Source organism: Lethenteron reissneri, chromosome 1, assembly GCF_015708825.2.
Source record: "Lethenteron reissneri isolate LAM-NWPU_2019-01 chromosome 1, ASM1570882v1, whole genome shotgun sequence".
NCBI classification, from domain to species: Eukaryota; Metazoa; Chordata; class Hyperoartia; order Petromyzontiformes; family Petromyzontidae; genus Lethenteron; species Lethenteron reissneri.
This window is the reverse complement of record NC_083779.1, coordinates 1,575,179-1,590,954: the sequence shown is the minus strand read 5'-3', so window position 1 is coordinate 1,590,954 and position 15,776 is coordinate 1,575,179. Positions and strand designations below refer to the sequence as shown.

At 49.2% G+C, this 15,776-nt stretch overlaps 1 protein-coding gene across 4 annotated transcripts in view; it reads left to right on the top strand.

Moving 5' to 3' along the window:
• Positions 1-296: 296 nt before the first annotated feature.
• The window catches only part of LOC133344925 (furin-like), a 38,493-nt gene continuing 23,013 nt past the window's right edge, over positions 297-15,776 (top strand). For 3 of the 4 annotated variants that reach the window (XR_009755405.1, XR_009755404.1, XM_061555291.1), the window contains exons 1-3: positions 297-521; positions 7,047-7,285; positions 15,669-15,767. Coding sequence is in view for 2 of the 4 variants with exons in the window: in XM_061555291.1 (XP_061411275.1) it covers positions 7,118-7,285; positions 15,669-15,767 (267 nt within the window). In the remaining 2 variants the exon portion in view is untranslated. Of the gene's footprint in view, positions 522-2,241; positions 2,393-7,046; positions 7,286-15,668; positions 15,768-15,776 lie in introns of all 4 variants that reach the window. The other variant, XM_061555362.1, reaches the window with a different exon arrangement.

Below are 15,776 nucleotides of genomic sequence, written 5' to 3'. Positions count from 1 at the left end.
ACCCATCCAAACCCTCTATTGTGCAGTACATGGCTCGAAATTCCCGACTTTATAAACCGTTCGACTTACGAACGAATCGCGTTCGTAACTCGAGGAGTCGCTCCCCGTCCTACGCGGAATTTGAAATTGCGCGATGACGTCACCGAATTTAAATCGCCGTCGCAACGAGAGGCGTGCGCACATGACGTCACCAGAGTTCACGCCTACGAACACAGCTTTTTAGTTTTTTGACGTCATCGTTTTAACGTGACGTACGTGAGAGGGGGCGTGGTTTACGTCGCCCAGCAGCTGTCCGCGCGCCCGGCTATAAAAGGGGGAGCGCCATGAGCACTCGTGTTGGCGTCTTCCCCGGGGCGTCCGCGTCGCTTGCGTTGGTGGTGATCCCCAGGATGGCGACGCCGCTGTCTCGCTGAGCTTCCGTCTTTCTCCCCCCCCCCTGCCGCCGCCGCCCTCGCCTCGGTCTCCCCTCACCACGCGCTGCTGCCGCTGCGGGGACTCCGCCGCTTCCGAGCGTTCCTCGGGTAGGCCTCGGCCAGACCACGGTGTTGCCTAGTTTCCCTGCCCGGTGAGGTAGGCGATCGTCGGTGCCGTTCGAGAGGCCCGGGGTACCCCCCAACCTTCATTCGCTCGCCGGGCGATGTTGAAAGTCTTTGACTAAAATGAGCGGTGGCGCAGTGGTTGGCGCATTGCGCCGTAGAGCCCGGCTCGCCTGAGTTCGATTCCCGGCCACGGCTAACATCGGCGGCGGCGAGTGGTGTGTGAACTCGGCTCGCCTCTCTTGACCAAATCGTGAGGTGAAGTATGGACACCCGTCCATCAGCGCGTTGTCAGAGGGCTGCAAGCAAAATCTACGTGGCTCTGTGTCTCCCTGTGCTGGCTCGACTCGAGTCGGAATACTCGGGGAAAATTAGAATAGTTGCGGGGTGGTGGTGGGGCGTTAGGGGAGTTTAAAACGACTTAAAAGTGGAGCGTCCGGCAGCCTCACGCCATCCTAGCGGTGTCCATCGAGTTCCAATTCAATTTCGTCCGTGACAATTGGTAACACCGATCGATGACGATGGGAGGAGAGCGCATGGGGGGGGGGGTAGGAATCCGTTAAGTTTGCACAGGTGGCTTGATCGTGCGATGATCATATGGGATGCGCGTCTGGTGAGGCATCTTTCTCCCCCGCCCGCTTTAACCAGCAGTCGATTGACCATGGCTGGTGATTGACATGACCGAAACGCCTTAATGGTTCGTGTGATCCGTGCCTTTTTAAAGTGTCCTCCTCGTCCCCCCCTATCTTTCTTTATTTCTGAACGCTCTCCATCGGAGTTGAGGTCATCCGTTGGCTGTGGGTGTTGGTGTCGTCTGCCGCGTCCTCCGTCTAACCGTGATGAGTGGGCTACGTGATGTGACCGGCGGACAGACAGAGCCATGTGGTTGTTAAACACTCGGGTAGCTGCAAGGCGCTGCGGCGTTTGTGCTTTTTATTTTAATGTTGTTTACATTCTGTAGTCTGTAATTTATATTTCTATAAACGGTTACTTGGCACGGGCACCAATACTTCAAACGGCTTGCGACAAACAACACTGTCAGGAGTTTTAATAATATAACTACTTTTGTTTGTAGTTGTACCTCCCCCGGCACCTGCGATGAGCACGGTTGGCTACGTACGGTGTGAAAGAAGTTCAACATGCAGTACGAGAACGACGTGGCACTGGATGCGCTCCTGTGCGGCCGTCTGGAACGCTCTCCCCTCCGATATTAGGAAGCCACTGGGGGCCATGATGCACCTTTTAAATCGTTTAGATTCACAAACTCCGTTGTTTTAGAAACTGCTTTGTGTGGTTTAGTCCCCCCCCCCCCCCCGCATCTCCGATTAGCGTACGGTGCGAAAGAAGTCCAATATTACATTACGTGCAAAGAGTCATAACACGGTTCTTGACCAACGCCTGGATATTTGCATCCCCCCATGGGCGATCGCCATACGGAGCGGGTTTGTTTTTAGTTTGTAGGCCGCTACAATGCCACACAATGGGCAAGCGATCTCTGGCCGGCACCGCAAAACCCATGGTCGAAGTGCAGCTCTGTGCTCGCCTTCGACTCGCACTGGCGAGCATGGGGATGCCATCGTCTAGCAGTGGATTGACAAAGAGTTTGGTGTGGCGTGTATCTGCGCAAATGTTTCAGTGGGGATCGTAGCGGTGAGCGTATTCGCGGCCACCAACACCAATGACTATTCTTTGAACCGGTCCTGAGCCCCTCCCCTAGGTCGACTCGGCCACAAGGGAGTACCCGGTGCGCTGTGTAAACATCGCCACCGGGGATTCTACCTCGTGTGGCGTGCCGGCCTTCATAAGGATACACGGGGATCTTTGTCGCGCAATGCTTTAGGAGCAAACACAAGAAGGTAAGTGGGCTTGGGCAGGACACGTCGGGGGGGGGGGGGGGGGGGTGAGTGCTGGTTGACGAGATCGACAATGGAATGACGGCCAAAGTGGAGAATTCACCCCAGGGGGTTGTGAAGATGTCGCGATTGAAGTCGTCTCGTGTGTCGGTGCAGGGTAGGCCTTTGTACAGCAGTGGATTGAGCATGGTTGGCGATGAGTTTGTTTTTTAGTACCTTAGTTACAAAGACAAAGATTCTCCCATGTGGCCTGAGGGAGCAAGTGCTGTTAGCGAGCACCTATGAAGGCTGGCACTGCTCACAAAGGGGTGAGTGGCCAACGCCACGTCCGGCCGCCTTGGTCTCCCAAGTGGTGATGTTTTTCACACTGCACCAGGTATTTATTTAAGGCCGAGCCGACCTAGGGGGAGGCCCAGGACCGATTCGGATAATCGTCGCTAGTTTTGGCCGTGAGCATGAATCTAACTCGGGTATGGCAGGTTCTTAGTGCAGTGTGCTAACCGCTACACGACACTCTTGTCTTAGTTACACACATGTAGAGACATACCTGAGAGAGCCCTGGGAGATCAAAGGTATTTTTCAAGGGAGATCTGGGTTGTAAAGCAAAGAATGTGCTTGGCGCACACATTTCTTCGCACAACATCGAGCAATGCGGTTTATAACTGCAACAAAAAATGAGGTGAGGAGTTGTGTGGTTAACCGTGGAAAGCCGTGGTCTCAAAAGCTCATGTTCATGAGGTTCCATCATTGGAAATACAATCTCTTCTTTGGCCTTTGAGCCATTGGGACAATTTTGGGTTGTTAGTACCACGCAGGATGCCAAATTATACTTATTTGCCTAGATCCTACTATCTCTAGATTAGAAATGTACATGATAGCAAGGTCACCGTGGTAGCGTTTAATGAGAAAATATAAAGGCGGGTGCCTTTTTAGTATGTTCGTTTGACAGATAATATATTTTCGGGGGGAGGAAAGAACGACTTTGATATGAAACGTCTGCAGAATGCGAACCCTTGGAAGTTGTCTATAAAACAGATGGTGTGTAGACTGATGTATTCCCATGGTGGGACACGGTCCTTGGTAGGCCCCCCCACTGCCTGCGGTGCAGACTGGCAGCGTTTTCCACCCTCGGTGGTACCCACAAACCCCTTGGTGCATGGGCTAATTGAGGTCGTTTTGAATATGGGAGGAAAGCGCGAATACCTGAAGAAAAACCCACCAACACACGAGGAGACGACGCTCGGGCTCACGTGTGTATAGGTGTGCCGCGATTTTGCGAACGTTCGGTTTTTACGAAATTGCACGTAAACGCACATTGACGAATTCTGGACACTTTTTTAGATTTTTAACGAAATCGAATTTCCACGTTTACGAAATTTCGCGCACTGCACGCGCCGTGAGGTCGTCGGACACGGAGCAACCTGGGAGGCAAAATTTTCTGATTCTGATCCGCTGGTTATAGGGGAGTTTTTTTCAGTTTAGGAGCAGAGCGTGAATGACTGCTCAACGCATCCATAATTTTTTTTGTATCAAATTAACGGGAAAAGCCATTCCGATTTACGAAATTTCGTTTTACGGGTGGTTTTTTGATGAACGCATCCCTTTCACAAATCGAGGGATCTCCTTGTAAAGCAAGAACTGCTTTTTGTGTTTCGTTTGTTTTTGACCCGCACTTCCGATTAGCACCGTTGGCAACGTAAGTTGCCAAAAAAGTTCAACATATATTCCTACATCACTGTCGCCTCCGATTCGCATGGTCAGCTACGCACGGTGCGAAACAAGTCCAACATACCCACGTGCCTGCTGTCAACCTCAGTGCTGCACTGCCTCATGAGCCACCACCACCTCACAGGTGCTTCCACCCTTCTGTGGTGATTCAACCCCGCCGCTTAAGTGCTTAAGTCACCGCCGGTCTTGCTGCGATGTCATCTTTCGCCATATGGTATCAAATTTCCACGACAATGACGCGACTACAAATTCCCTTGAAGTTGTAATTGCAGCTCGCATTTGTATGTCCTTGTTTTTGTTCCTTGCTCTGCTTTCCGTCTGAAACGAGGTTTTACTGACCGCTGCGTTTCACTCGGCATGAGCACCCCTTGAGTCGTCTCGCCGTTGCAGCTTTTCAGTCCTGTGATGCTGAGACCGTTGTTCTTGTTGGTTTTGAGCCAATGGTGGAAATTCGACATTCCTGTGACAGGGACCCATCTCTCTTCCATACGCTGACAATTGTTGACTCCCCACAGGAGGACTCGTTTTTAATGATTCCATAGAGACGATGATCACGATCGGTCCAGTTGGTATTGAAACGCTCCAACGACCGTTTTGTGATCCGCATGCTTTTCCCACAGAGCCTCCATTGTCAATAATAAATAAAAGACTTGTTGAAGAGATGTGTACAAAAAAAGTGCTCTGTACGGCAGCCATAAAGATTTAAGTGCTTTACGCGTCAACAGTTTTTTTGTAATGGTTGTGGTTTCTGAAAAGGCACATGTTGACCTGTGCTTATCAGCTGCGGGAGGTCAGGTCGGTTCCTCCAATAGAATGTGTTTTTTTTTTCCAGCTATAATGATTGCTTAAGTTTCGCAAGGTCATTGCTTCACATTATCTCTGTTGTTCCTCCTTGGCCTATACAAATACGGGCAGTTTAACTGGGTAAATACATGAATTGCGTTGTGATAATGCTGTTGGCAGTGTTGAGACCACTTTGAATTTTGAGCATCTTTGAATACCCAATAGTGAAGATATTGCTGCAATGGGTTGCTAAGACGAGTTCCCAACGACACCAACAGCAGACTTTGCACTTATTTAAGATTGTGGATCTGGTGGAATTTTTTTGGCAGCTGGTGAAATTGTTCAACAATGGTAAAGTTATTATCGACTTTGGAGGGCTTCTGGTGGGGTATTAATCCCTCACCAGTTCCCGATTGAAATCGCGGGTTATAATTAAATTGCCTCTCTGGCCTCTGCTGTGCAGAAGGACCATTGTCCCAAAACCTCGCTTATTAAATGTTATTTTTCCGTGTTTATTGACGAATGTGAAAAAGAAATCCCCCTTAAACAAAAGGGCACTTTATCAACACCGAATTAATCCCATTTTCCCAAGTGTTTAATACAACATTGCCTCTACGCTAGATATTAACGGGGACATTTTAAGGCGTCTAACCAATTGCATGCCCATTTTGTGGTTTACAAAAAAAATCTGCTCTTGGTACATGCCGCATAATGCGTGGCACGAGAGAATGTGGCGATCCGTGCGAGGTTCCTTGTGTTGGCTCCCATCAGCGGTGTGCGATTGTCGTCTGAACCACCAGCATTGGAAGTGTGATCCACGAGCAACGAGGCTTGTTGGGGTAAGCCTGGCAAAGCCGGTTTTAGCAGTGCACTGAGAGTGGATGGAAACTTATGGCTGTGTAGGTTTTCACGGACACGCTGTGTCGCTGTCCCGCGCTTTGTTTCGTTTGTACCCGGTGTTGTTCCGCACGATCTCTAATGGTTTTGTCCCAACGCGTGGCAACAACCTAAAAATACATCGGCGAGAATGCTTTATTTTTTATCCCACTCTATCGCCGATTATGACCAGCGATTTATGCAAGTGAATTCCCAATAATCCGCGTTGCTATTCGACCATATCATCGCGGATCATGTAATCCATGGCGCACGTACGTATCTACACGTACGTACGTACGTACATACAATCTGAGGCTCGTCGCAGAGTTTCTGTAATCGGCTGGAAAAATTGTTGTGCCGACACCACGGTCTGCCGCAGATTGCGAGGAGAAATTGGCCGCGCGATTCGATTCATCCGACTCAGCATTAGAACGCTCTCCCACCTCTCATTGCGAGCCGCTCACTGTACCGGAGAGCAACCAGGCCAGATTATAGAATTAATAATGCCGCATAGTTACAGCCAGCTGTTCTGAATGTGTCGTGTCGTTCTAATATATTAGGCAAAGGTGGCATCGGTCTGGCGATTGTCAAACACATGGTTGTGTCCTTACATCACCCCATGCAAAAATAAATGTCCCATGTTGTATTACGACGTTGCCGTAGTTTTTTTTCGCTTTTGCTGTTTTGGTGACCCAGGGTCTCTCCTTGCAAAATAAGACTCCATCCCCTGGGTCTCTCTTGACCACTACTCACCACCTGGTTAAACAAAAAAATGCGGCCTGGTGGCTTGAGCGTTCAAGCTCGCGGCTGTCATTTCGATGAGCGTGTGGGACGCACGGTGGCAAAGAGGTTGTTAACTATCTCCCCTGGTACACAGGAGGTCGTGGTTACGATCCAGACCCTGATGCATGCTGTATATTTGGAGTTTTTGCATGTTCTCTCCCTGTGGTCGCGTGGATTTTTCTCCCCTCTGCTGCTATAAATTTCCACCTCGTTGAGCTATCATTCGTCACCAGATCTATTCTGAAAAAGAGCTATATTGCTCAGTGGGCCTTACCTGCTAAAATTAAGTTATTTTTAGTTGTATAGTCCTCTTCATCTGAAAGTCGGTCTGATTTGTGCTTTGAATACCTTTTGCTAGTGCTCTATACTTGGCCCCAGTCAGGGAATTGTGGAGTGCACCACTGGGCACTGGGTTATCAATAGAACCGAGCCATAGCCTAAGCAAAAAACAAAAACAATCTCCCGTGTTTGTGTTTTATGCGCACAGACGGCCAAGAGGAGGAAGGAGGGGCGAGCGCTTGAGGAGGGAGAGGAGGAAGGGAAGCTCACGAGGCCGTGATGCGGCCGACGTTGGCCCTGCTGGCGTGCGCCGCGTGGCTGGTGGCGTGCGGCGTGCGTGGCCAGCCGAGGGACGTGTACACGCACACGTGGGCCGTGCTCGTGCCGGGCGGCGCGGCCGCGGCCGACGACGTGGCGGGGAGACACGGCTTCACCAACCTGGGGCAGGTGAGTGAGCAGCACGCAACCCACGCGCGGTTATTGTCTAGAGAATCGCTACGGTGAAGAGGATGTTGCCTCCGTCGCCCGGTATGCAGGAGGTCGTCGGTTCGACCCCCGACGATTTCTGTTGTATATTTGGAGTTTGTGTTTTACTCTTTCCCCGTGGTCACGTGGGTTTTTCTCTCCACCATTTGGCTGCTGTAATATTCCATGTGGTGACCCACTTCGTTGACCTATCAATTGTGGCCAGGTCTGCATGGCTCGGTGGGCCTTACCTGGTGAAATAAAAAAAATTGTTTAGTTTGAATTTGTTTTTATAGTCGGTCTGACAAGGACAGATCCGAAAAGTGGAAAAACTCCGTGTTAATGTGGGGAGCGGTGATGTGGCCTCGGGTTGGGGGGGGGGCATGTTCGTCACTTGTTGCAGAGGGCTCAGATTCCAAACCAACAGGCCACCCTGGTTATTACTGCAAAGGGGGGCGGTGTTATACCGTAATCTCCGATGCGCCATTGGCTTCATGGTTGATGTTAATGATCTCCCCCCCACCCCCACACATCATTCGAAATGAGAAGACCAGGCTGTTGAGTGCTGGCATCACGCTCCAAATTTGCCAGTCGAAAAATTACACTTAAATTACTCGAATTTTTGGATTGCACACGGCAGCAGCAGCAATCATCCACCCCTCACTTGCGTACTGATGCCCAATTACATCAATGGGATGCCTTTTTTTGGCAGAGTAAAAAATGATGAAAAATTTAAGAATAGGTTTTCACCCTTGCTGCCAATATTACAGGAGTTGTGTTAAGATGTTCAAACTCCAAATAGATTCCTTTTTGCAAGTCTGCATTAACCACACACGGTACTTGTGAAATAAGTAACATTTTTTTTTTACTTTTTAAAAAACACGCTTTAATGAAATGTAACGTACGAGTAATGGAAGAACTCCACGACTCCAGGAAGTGGCCCCGAGGCTTGCCGTGACGCAAGGGACCACGTGGTGATTTACAGGAAACATGAGTTGAGCGTGGACAATTAGAGCCGTTAAAAAGATTGTTTAAAATATTTATTTTTTATTTTAATGATAGAATATAGTATTGTCATCAGTATGACATACCTATACCAAGTTTGCAGTCGTTACGACATTGGAAATACGGTTGAAATTGAGTTGCAATATTTTTGGATACGACAACACACACAGTAAGTTAAATAAAAGCGTGTAAAATGTTACAAAATATATGTTTTGGATTTTTTATGATAGAATATCGTGTTGTCATCAGTTTTACATAGCTATTTAAAATTTGCAGTCGATAGCACATTGGGAAGTGTGTAAAAATTGAGTTACAATATTTCATTTTCGAGGATACAACAGACGAAGTGAGTTAAATAAAAGCGTGTAATAATTAGGATAGGTTTGACCCCTTTCTGGCAATGAAACGAGGCGATAAGATTTTGATACGCCAAATAAGACGTGCTCTCTGGTTCTTTCGGTAAAGTCACGGAGATAGAAAAAACAATCAAATCTACTCACGTCACTTTACCAAAAGAGCCAGAGAGTATGGATTCCTGCAGTCACGAAAGCTTCAAATCAAGATCAAATAAGATGTATTTTTTTAAAGGCATCGTCAAGTTTGCGTTAACCAACATGTACTTGTGACAAAAAAAACATGCAAACGAATGTCCAATTGCAGGCCAGGTGCACTGTCTCCTCTTGCCACACAGGGACAGCTGCCCCTGGGGGTGCCCTTTTCAAGTGTGGCGAGATGCGATGTAAAGCGCTGTCTCTCTCATGGGGTGTAAATAATCTGAATTAGAATCGTTGTTTCAGACTTGATGAATCTGTTGAGCTTATGGAGCTCTTTCTCACAGGTGTGTCCAGTAGGGGCGCGGGGTCGGAAAGTTGCAACAACAAACAATACAAAAACACGATAGGAGTGCAAAGTGTAGGAAAGGTAGGACGATCACAAATGTTTTATCTAAAACTCAACTCTCTTTATTTTTCCAGGTAAAGCCCACTGAGCTATTAGATAATTACGTGGAAATTTATAGCAGCTTAAGGGCATGCTATCACCAACAAAGAATTATTCACTTTTTTATTATAGTCCTAAGTCAAAAGTCGTGGTGCAATGGGTTAGCACCCTGAACTTGCAATCCAGAGGTTTGTAGCAGCGGTGCTCCTTAACCCCCTTGTCACCGCTCTCCCACACTTCTATTCTGGCGTACGGCATCAATATGTTCATGAGTGAGATGCCGATGTCCTCCTGCTAGCCATGATGAGAGCGCTTCGGCAGAGAGAGAGTTCGTGCCGATTTGCTGAGCGCAGACCAGTGGGTTTACTGTGCGGTCCATAGACTAACATTGCCCATAGACTAACATTTGCCATAGACTAAAATTGCTCAATGAATATTCTATTATTGAGTGGTAATATGTCGAGGAGTTAGATGCCAATGTGGAGGTCCTGCTGCTGCTACAACGAGAGCGCTTCGGCAGAGAGAGAAAGAGAGTTCGTGTCGATTCGCAGTTCCTCCCTTGAAGGAGCGGTGACCCACAGTGCGTTTACTGTGCAGTCCGCAGTTTGGGTTGCACTGCCACAATCGCACCACTGTGGCTCGCGTTTCATTTTCTTTTCGTAGGGGAGATGTGCGCGTTGGCCTGTTGATGTTCGGATGGCGCGGTTGACGGCTCCCCACTGACACCACCTCCACACGTTCTCTCCTTTTCTCGCACGCTCACTGACGCATGCTGTTTCATATTTGAAAGCGGCATTGAAGCCCCGTCGTGTTTTCATTCCATGACATCTCGCCGCTAAGCTGAAAGGCTTTCTGTGCGGATTACTCGACCGTTAATATATTTTAAAATAATCTGAATCGTTCATCTGTTTTGCGAGGGAGGGAGGGAGCAGCGCTCGTCTGCTCCTGCTGGCCCTGCCGTGATCATAAATCCCTTGCCGTGCGTTTTACGAGTGACCATGCTTCTCCGGGAAGTGGCGGTTGTTGTGGAGGCAAGCCCGATGGTTGGTGGTGCGGTGGTTTGGTGGTTTGGTATGCGGTTATTGCTGGGGTGGTCGGGTCAACTTGTGACCACTGCTCCGTTTCCTCCACTGAAGTGTGCAATATGTGCAGTCTTTGTTCTGGGATCCCGCGTGCCCCTCGCATTATTTAGATTATTTTGGCTGCTATAAATTTCCAAATGATCGCCCACTTTGTTGAGCTATCATTTGCAGCCAAGTAGCTTTTGACAAGTAAGTTAATGCCTTGGTTGGGCTCTGCCTGGTTAGGATAGTTTAGTTTTATTTGTTTAGTTTTTTGGGTGATTTGTTACCTTTCTTGTACTTTATACTACTGTACCATCGTTTGGTTTTTGTGCTGTTATTTGTTGCAACATTCTTTCCCATCCCCTACTGGCCATCTGTGAAAAATAGCTTTATAGCTCATCGGATTCCTCCAGTATAAATATTCATATTCTGCATCGGCATAAAAAAACTCCCGCATACATGTGTAGCGAGTCCAACTGGGTTGCAGACGCTGTCTTGGGTAAACACTATTTATTCAGTAAATCAACACAACACAACCTACACTTGGGTGTTGAACGCCCATCTAGCCACGCCACGGCAGAACTAGACACTGTTCGCTATCCCGGCCCGGACCACGAGCTGGGTCCCGGACCGCGTGGCTAGAGGCTTCTTTTACCCAACGTGGATCTTCATCACCAGCAACACGAAGAACCCCAAGCCCCTCACGCCCCCCCCCCCCCCCCCCCCGTTATATCGGCCCGGGCTGGGGCTGGCTCCGCCCCTCGCCCCGCCCACCTTCTAGATCTCTCTGGCTCTTTCCCGAAGGCTCCCCGAGAGCTCTTTTAGACCATGTGACCACCCAGCGGCCCCCGTTCACCGGTGGCCCCCCTCTAATATCATCCGGTCACGTGTCGGCAGGTCAACCGGCGTATCGTGCCCCAACGTAACCCTGGCTGGCTGACGCTCTCTCTCGCTCCCTCACCGGGAGCCCGCACCGCACACTGTACGTGGTGCCTCCGCGTTGACCAGCGCTCACCCAAGCCCCACTAGGGCTGGTGGTACTACACCCAGTAAGCGGGCTACACGTAATGCCAACACATTAACTGCCGTGGCTTCGTAAGCCCGGCACCACACAGTGACAATCACAATCACTACACTTGTAAATAAATTGGCCGTGCATTCATTCAATCATCAGCCATGATAAGTGCACTGCTGGATATGAAGACCTTTGCAAGCAGTTGCAAGCCGTTTGGCATCTGCGCACGAGCTGAATTTATCTCTGCACCCCGCCTGCGATGGACATTCTCCACTTTGCCTGCTATTCCTTCACCTTTCTTGCCCGCTGACCATCAATCCTCACCCCCCCCGCCCCCCCTTGTGACATTCTGTCAAAGCCCCATGTCCGTTTCTATGCCACCTAACGCGCACTGTACAACCCTTGTGTAAAATCCCCAAAAAACTGTATTTTAACAGGCCCACCGAGCTCTATAGCTATTTTTTCAGAAGCGACCTGGCCACAAATAATAGCTAGTTCAAAGAAAGTGGCTTATAAATGTGGAGGGGGAAAAATTCACTTGAGCACAGGGAGACGTACGCAAACTCCAAAATATACAGGCGTCCGGGTAGGGATCAGACCCACAACCTCCTGTATACCAAGCGAGGGAGATGACATCTCCTAGCCACCACGGCGTAGACTTTGTCATTGTGATCAGATTCATCCTTGCTTGTCTGGCGTTGGATCCGGACCAGTGCACGAGTCTCGAGTGTTCTGCGATTGGATCGGTTTCATCGAATGAAGCTAAGGATGTTGACATTTTAATCCGGAAGAGCGAGAATGCCGTGACGGATTTATACAAAAAAAAATTTCCATGGGAAGCGACTTGTCGCGTTTGTGGTTTTCGTGGCGGAAATGACTTGAATTTCCCCCCCCGGGTTACGGAGCGTTTAGGCATGCGTGTTATTTAAAGCATTGAAACAATAATTACTTTCCGTGAGCTGTTTACAATTGAGCGATAAACAAGCCGTGGACGAGCCTGTTTTTTTACAGCGAAGTTATTTTCCAGTACAGTCGATGATAATGCTGAAAAAATGTGTCCATCTGATCATCATCGTTGTTGTTAAAGTTTTCATATCTATGATGATCACGTACAAATCGTCATCATATTAGATCATAATCAGATTCACCATCATCATCATCCCCCTGGCAGTGATTAAATGAGTAGTGACAGGAAAGCAGTGGTCATCCTATGGGGCAGACTTGTCCCTTGCCATGTCAATGTGGAATTTTAAACCGAGTGCCCCCCCCCCTCCACCAAGCTCGCTGGAGCAGGGTAACGTTAGTCACGAGGGCAACAGCTGTTGACTTATCACAAGGTGGTACTCATTGTATCAAGATGTTAACTCCCTCCCCTGGTGTATTTGGAGTTTGCGTTCTCTCTCACGGATTTTTCTCTCTACCATTTGGCTGCTGTAAATATCCATGCAATGAGCCACTTTGTTGACCTATCACTTGTGACCAGGTCGTTTTATGAAAAAGAGCTACATAGCTCAGTGGGCCTTACCTGGTAACATAAAATACTTTATAGTTTTTAAATAGTTTATCTGGATAGATTGCGAATATTTCTCCAAACAACAATGATCCTGAATTTTTTTTATGCAATCCTTGAGCTACCCGAAGCCTTGTTCGTGTTATCCATAAATATTAGCGTGGCGACAATGTCTTGTTTTTTTAGCCATCGAACAAAGACTGGTCGCAATGCGTCGCTTTCAGATGCACTTCTGTGGCTGTCTGGAAAGCTCTCTTCCTTCCGATTCATTAGGAAGCCACTGGGAGATATGCACTTTTCAATCATCCAGATTGAAAACTAATTTATTTTAACTGTTTTTGTTTTTTAGTTTGCTGTCCTTCCCCCGCATCTCCCGATTTTTTGCATGGTTGGCTACGTGTTTAGCTTGTACAATGTGCGAAGAGCCAATGCCTTGCGCGGTCCCCTTTTCCTTCCGTGTGCCGTCCCGACTTTCGCACGTGCTCCTACAGCCTGTTAAGGCTATACGGGGGATCTTTGCCTGTATCTTTGTGGTGGGCTTGTGTGCTGGAGCTTCTCGCCTTGGCAGGAATTCTGGAGGTTTAGTGACGCGGGGGATGAGTTGCCCCCCCCCCCGTGCCACGGGCCTCTCCCCCGTGCTGTGGGGTTGGAAGGTTACTTTGCCGCGGCTCCTTGTAACGTTTTTCTGGGCCGTGCCGCTGCAACGTGGTTGTCCGGCATGTACGGAAGACACTCTCGGCATGCGGGAGCGAAACGTCGGACGCCCGCACCTCCGATAAGCCCACCGTGCCTCCCGACTTTTGGCTACGTACTGTGAGAAAGAAGTTCGGTGTACGTACACAACTTGCCGAACGACAACAACGACGATGACAATGCGCTGCGGCGAAACCCGCAAACCACATGGAAGAGCGACGCAGCACATGGAAAATATTCTTGAGCGGTTTATATGTCTGTCTGGGAGTTCACTATGGCCGCGTCAGACACTTGAGCTGGCGGTGTGGCAGTTATGGGCTCGGGTTATGGGCTCGGGTTATGGGCTCGGGTTATGGGCTCAAGCACTGGGCCATGGTGTTTCTCTCTCGCTCTCTCTCTTGGAGGGGGATTCATAGTAATCGTCGTTTTGGAGACAGTGAGCCAGCACTGCTAAACGTGATATCACGATGGCCACGTCACAGACACCGAGAGACTCCCAGCACGGGGTGCTTAACCGTCTTGGCGGCTCTGGCGCAGTTATGAACGTCTCTCGGACGTTCGTAACGGTCGTGTCAGAAACACCCCGACTCTGGGATTGAACCCAGCGCGTCTCGGTGGCTCTGTCTCTGTGTCTCCCACACACAACCATCGTAAACATGATGCCCTTTTTCGCGGCGAATGCTTTGCTCACAGTTTCCGACCGTCCGTGTGTCCTGCTTTCGCAAAATGAAAAGACGACCTTGTATTTATTGAGGGTTTTTTTTCGGGAACAGTGCGATTGCTGTTCCTGTTTTTAATATAAAATCTCACGAAATGCCACTTGGGAAAGTATGGAGTAACCAACCGCATTATCGGATTAAATCCGGAGACAATCGCTTGAGTTTATTTTGCGATGAGCCACGAGCAGAGGCGTAGACAAATGTGACTTTGTATTCCTCAAAAGTCACATGATGGGGGGGGTGGTGGTGTGGGTTGTATTGAGCCAGTGGTGGAAATTCTACATTTCCATGGAAGGGGCATGTGTGTGTGTGTGTATGGGAAGCGGTGGCGCAGTGGTTAGTACACTGCGCTCCAATTCCGGCGATCTGGGTTCAATTCCCGTTCACGGGAATTTAATTAATAAGTTCCTTGGCCTCTTCTGCGTCGACTCGGCCAGGCGTGGTGTTGGCCACTCGCCGCCTGGTCTGCCGTGCTGGCCTTCATAGGTGATGCCTCAACAGTGTGTTGAAGGTCGAGGGGATCTTTGTTTATATATGCATGCATATCTATATGTGGACTTTAGGACCGTGGTGAGGCCCTTTTTATTGGTCTTCTCTCACAACACCGCTTAGTCGCGCTGCATGGGCTACTTGAAGTCTATTTTATCTCTGTTACGTTAGATGGCGGTCGCACAGTGGTCGGCGCGCTGCGCTGTGCTACGCACCTGGTGACTTGCGTTCAATTCCCAAGCGTCTTCGGCCTCTTTAAGTAAACAGAATGCTCTCCTGAACGGATAAGATTGTGTGCGGCAAGCGGCGCGTTTGTGGGTGCGAACACGTGCGCAGAGCCGCTACCGGTGGTGTCGATCGGCCTCCATTGGAGGAAGGTTTTCTTTTTTTCTGAAGGAAGCTGCCGAGCAGTTGGAGTTTTGTCGCCCTCCGGCAACAACAACGGAGGGCGGAGGAGCGATGCTCGCAACAACAAACACTGAATTTTGGCAATGTGTGGAGCACATTGGGTGCATCTGCCAGTCATTTCAGGCAGTCGACCCATAACGCCTGGGTCTCGTTGTGAGCTGCAAACAATGAGCCTTCGACAACTCTCATGATGTCCTCGAAGTAAACCTAGCCTGGCGCAAGCTCTGTGGTGATGTGACCGTCACCTAGGCGTGAATGGGAGCTCCTTGTTATTTGGTGCGTTTGTAATTGGAGGGGAGGGGTGGTGTGACATTTCCTGTGGCTTTATTTTGTCCTTGCCAGGAGAGTACCTGCCGTGGTGTGTTTTAAACTTCAGCACTGGGGTGACAAAGTGGCCGGTTGTGGTGCTGACTAAAAACCACCCTTTCATGCTCAGTCGAGGTCTTCATTGGTGATTGCCACCAGCACTTGCCCTCTTGAGTCATATATATATGTGTGTGTGTGTGTGTACGTGTCGTCACAGATATTTGGGGATTACTATCATTTCCGGCATCGGGCGGTCGCAAAGCGATCCCTGTCAAGACATCACAACCGGAATCTGAAGCTGCAAAAGGAACCCAAGGTGAAGTCG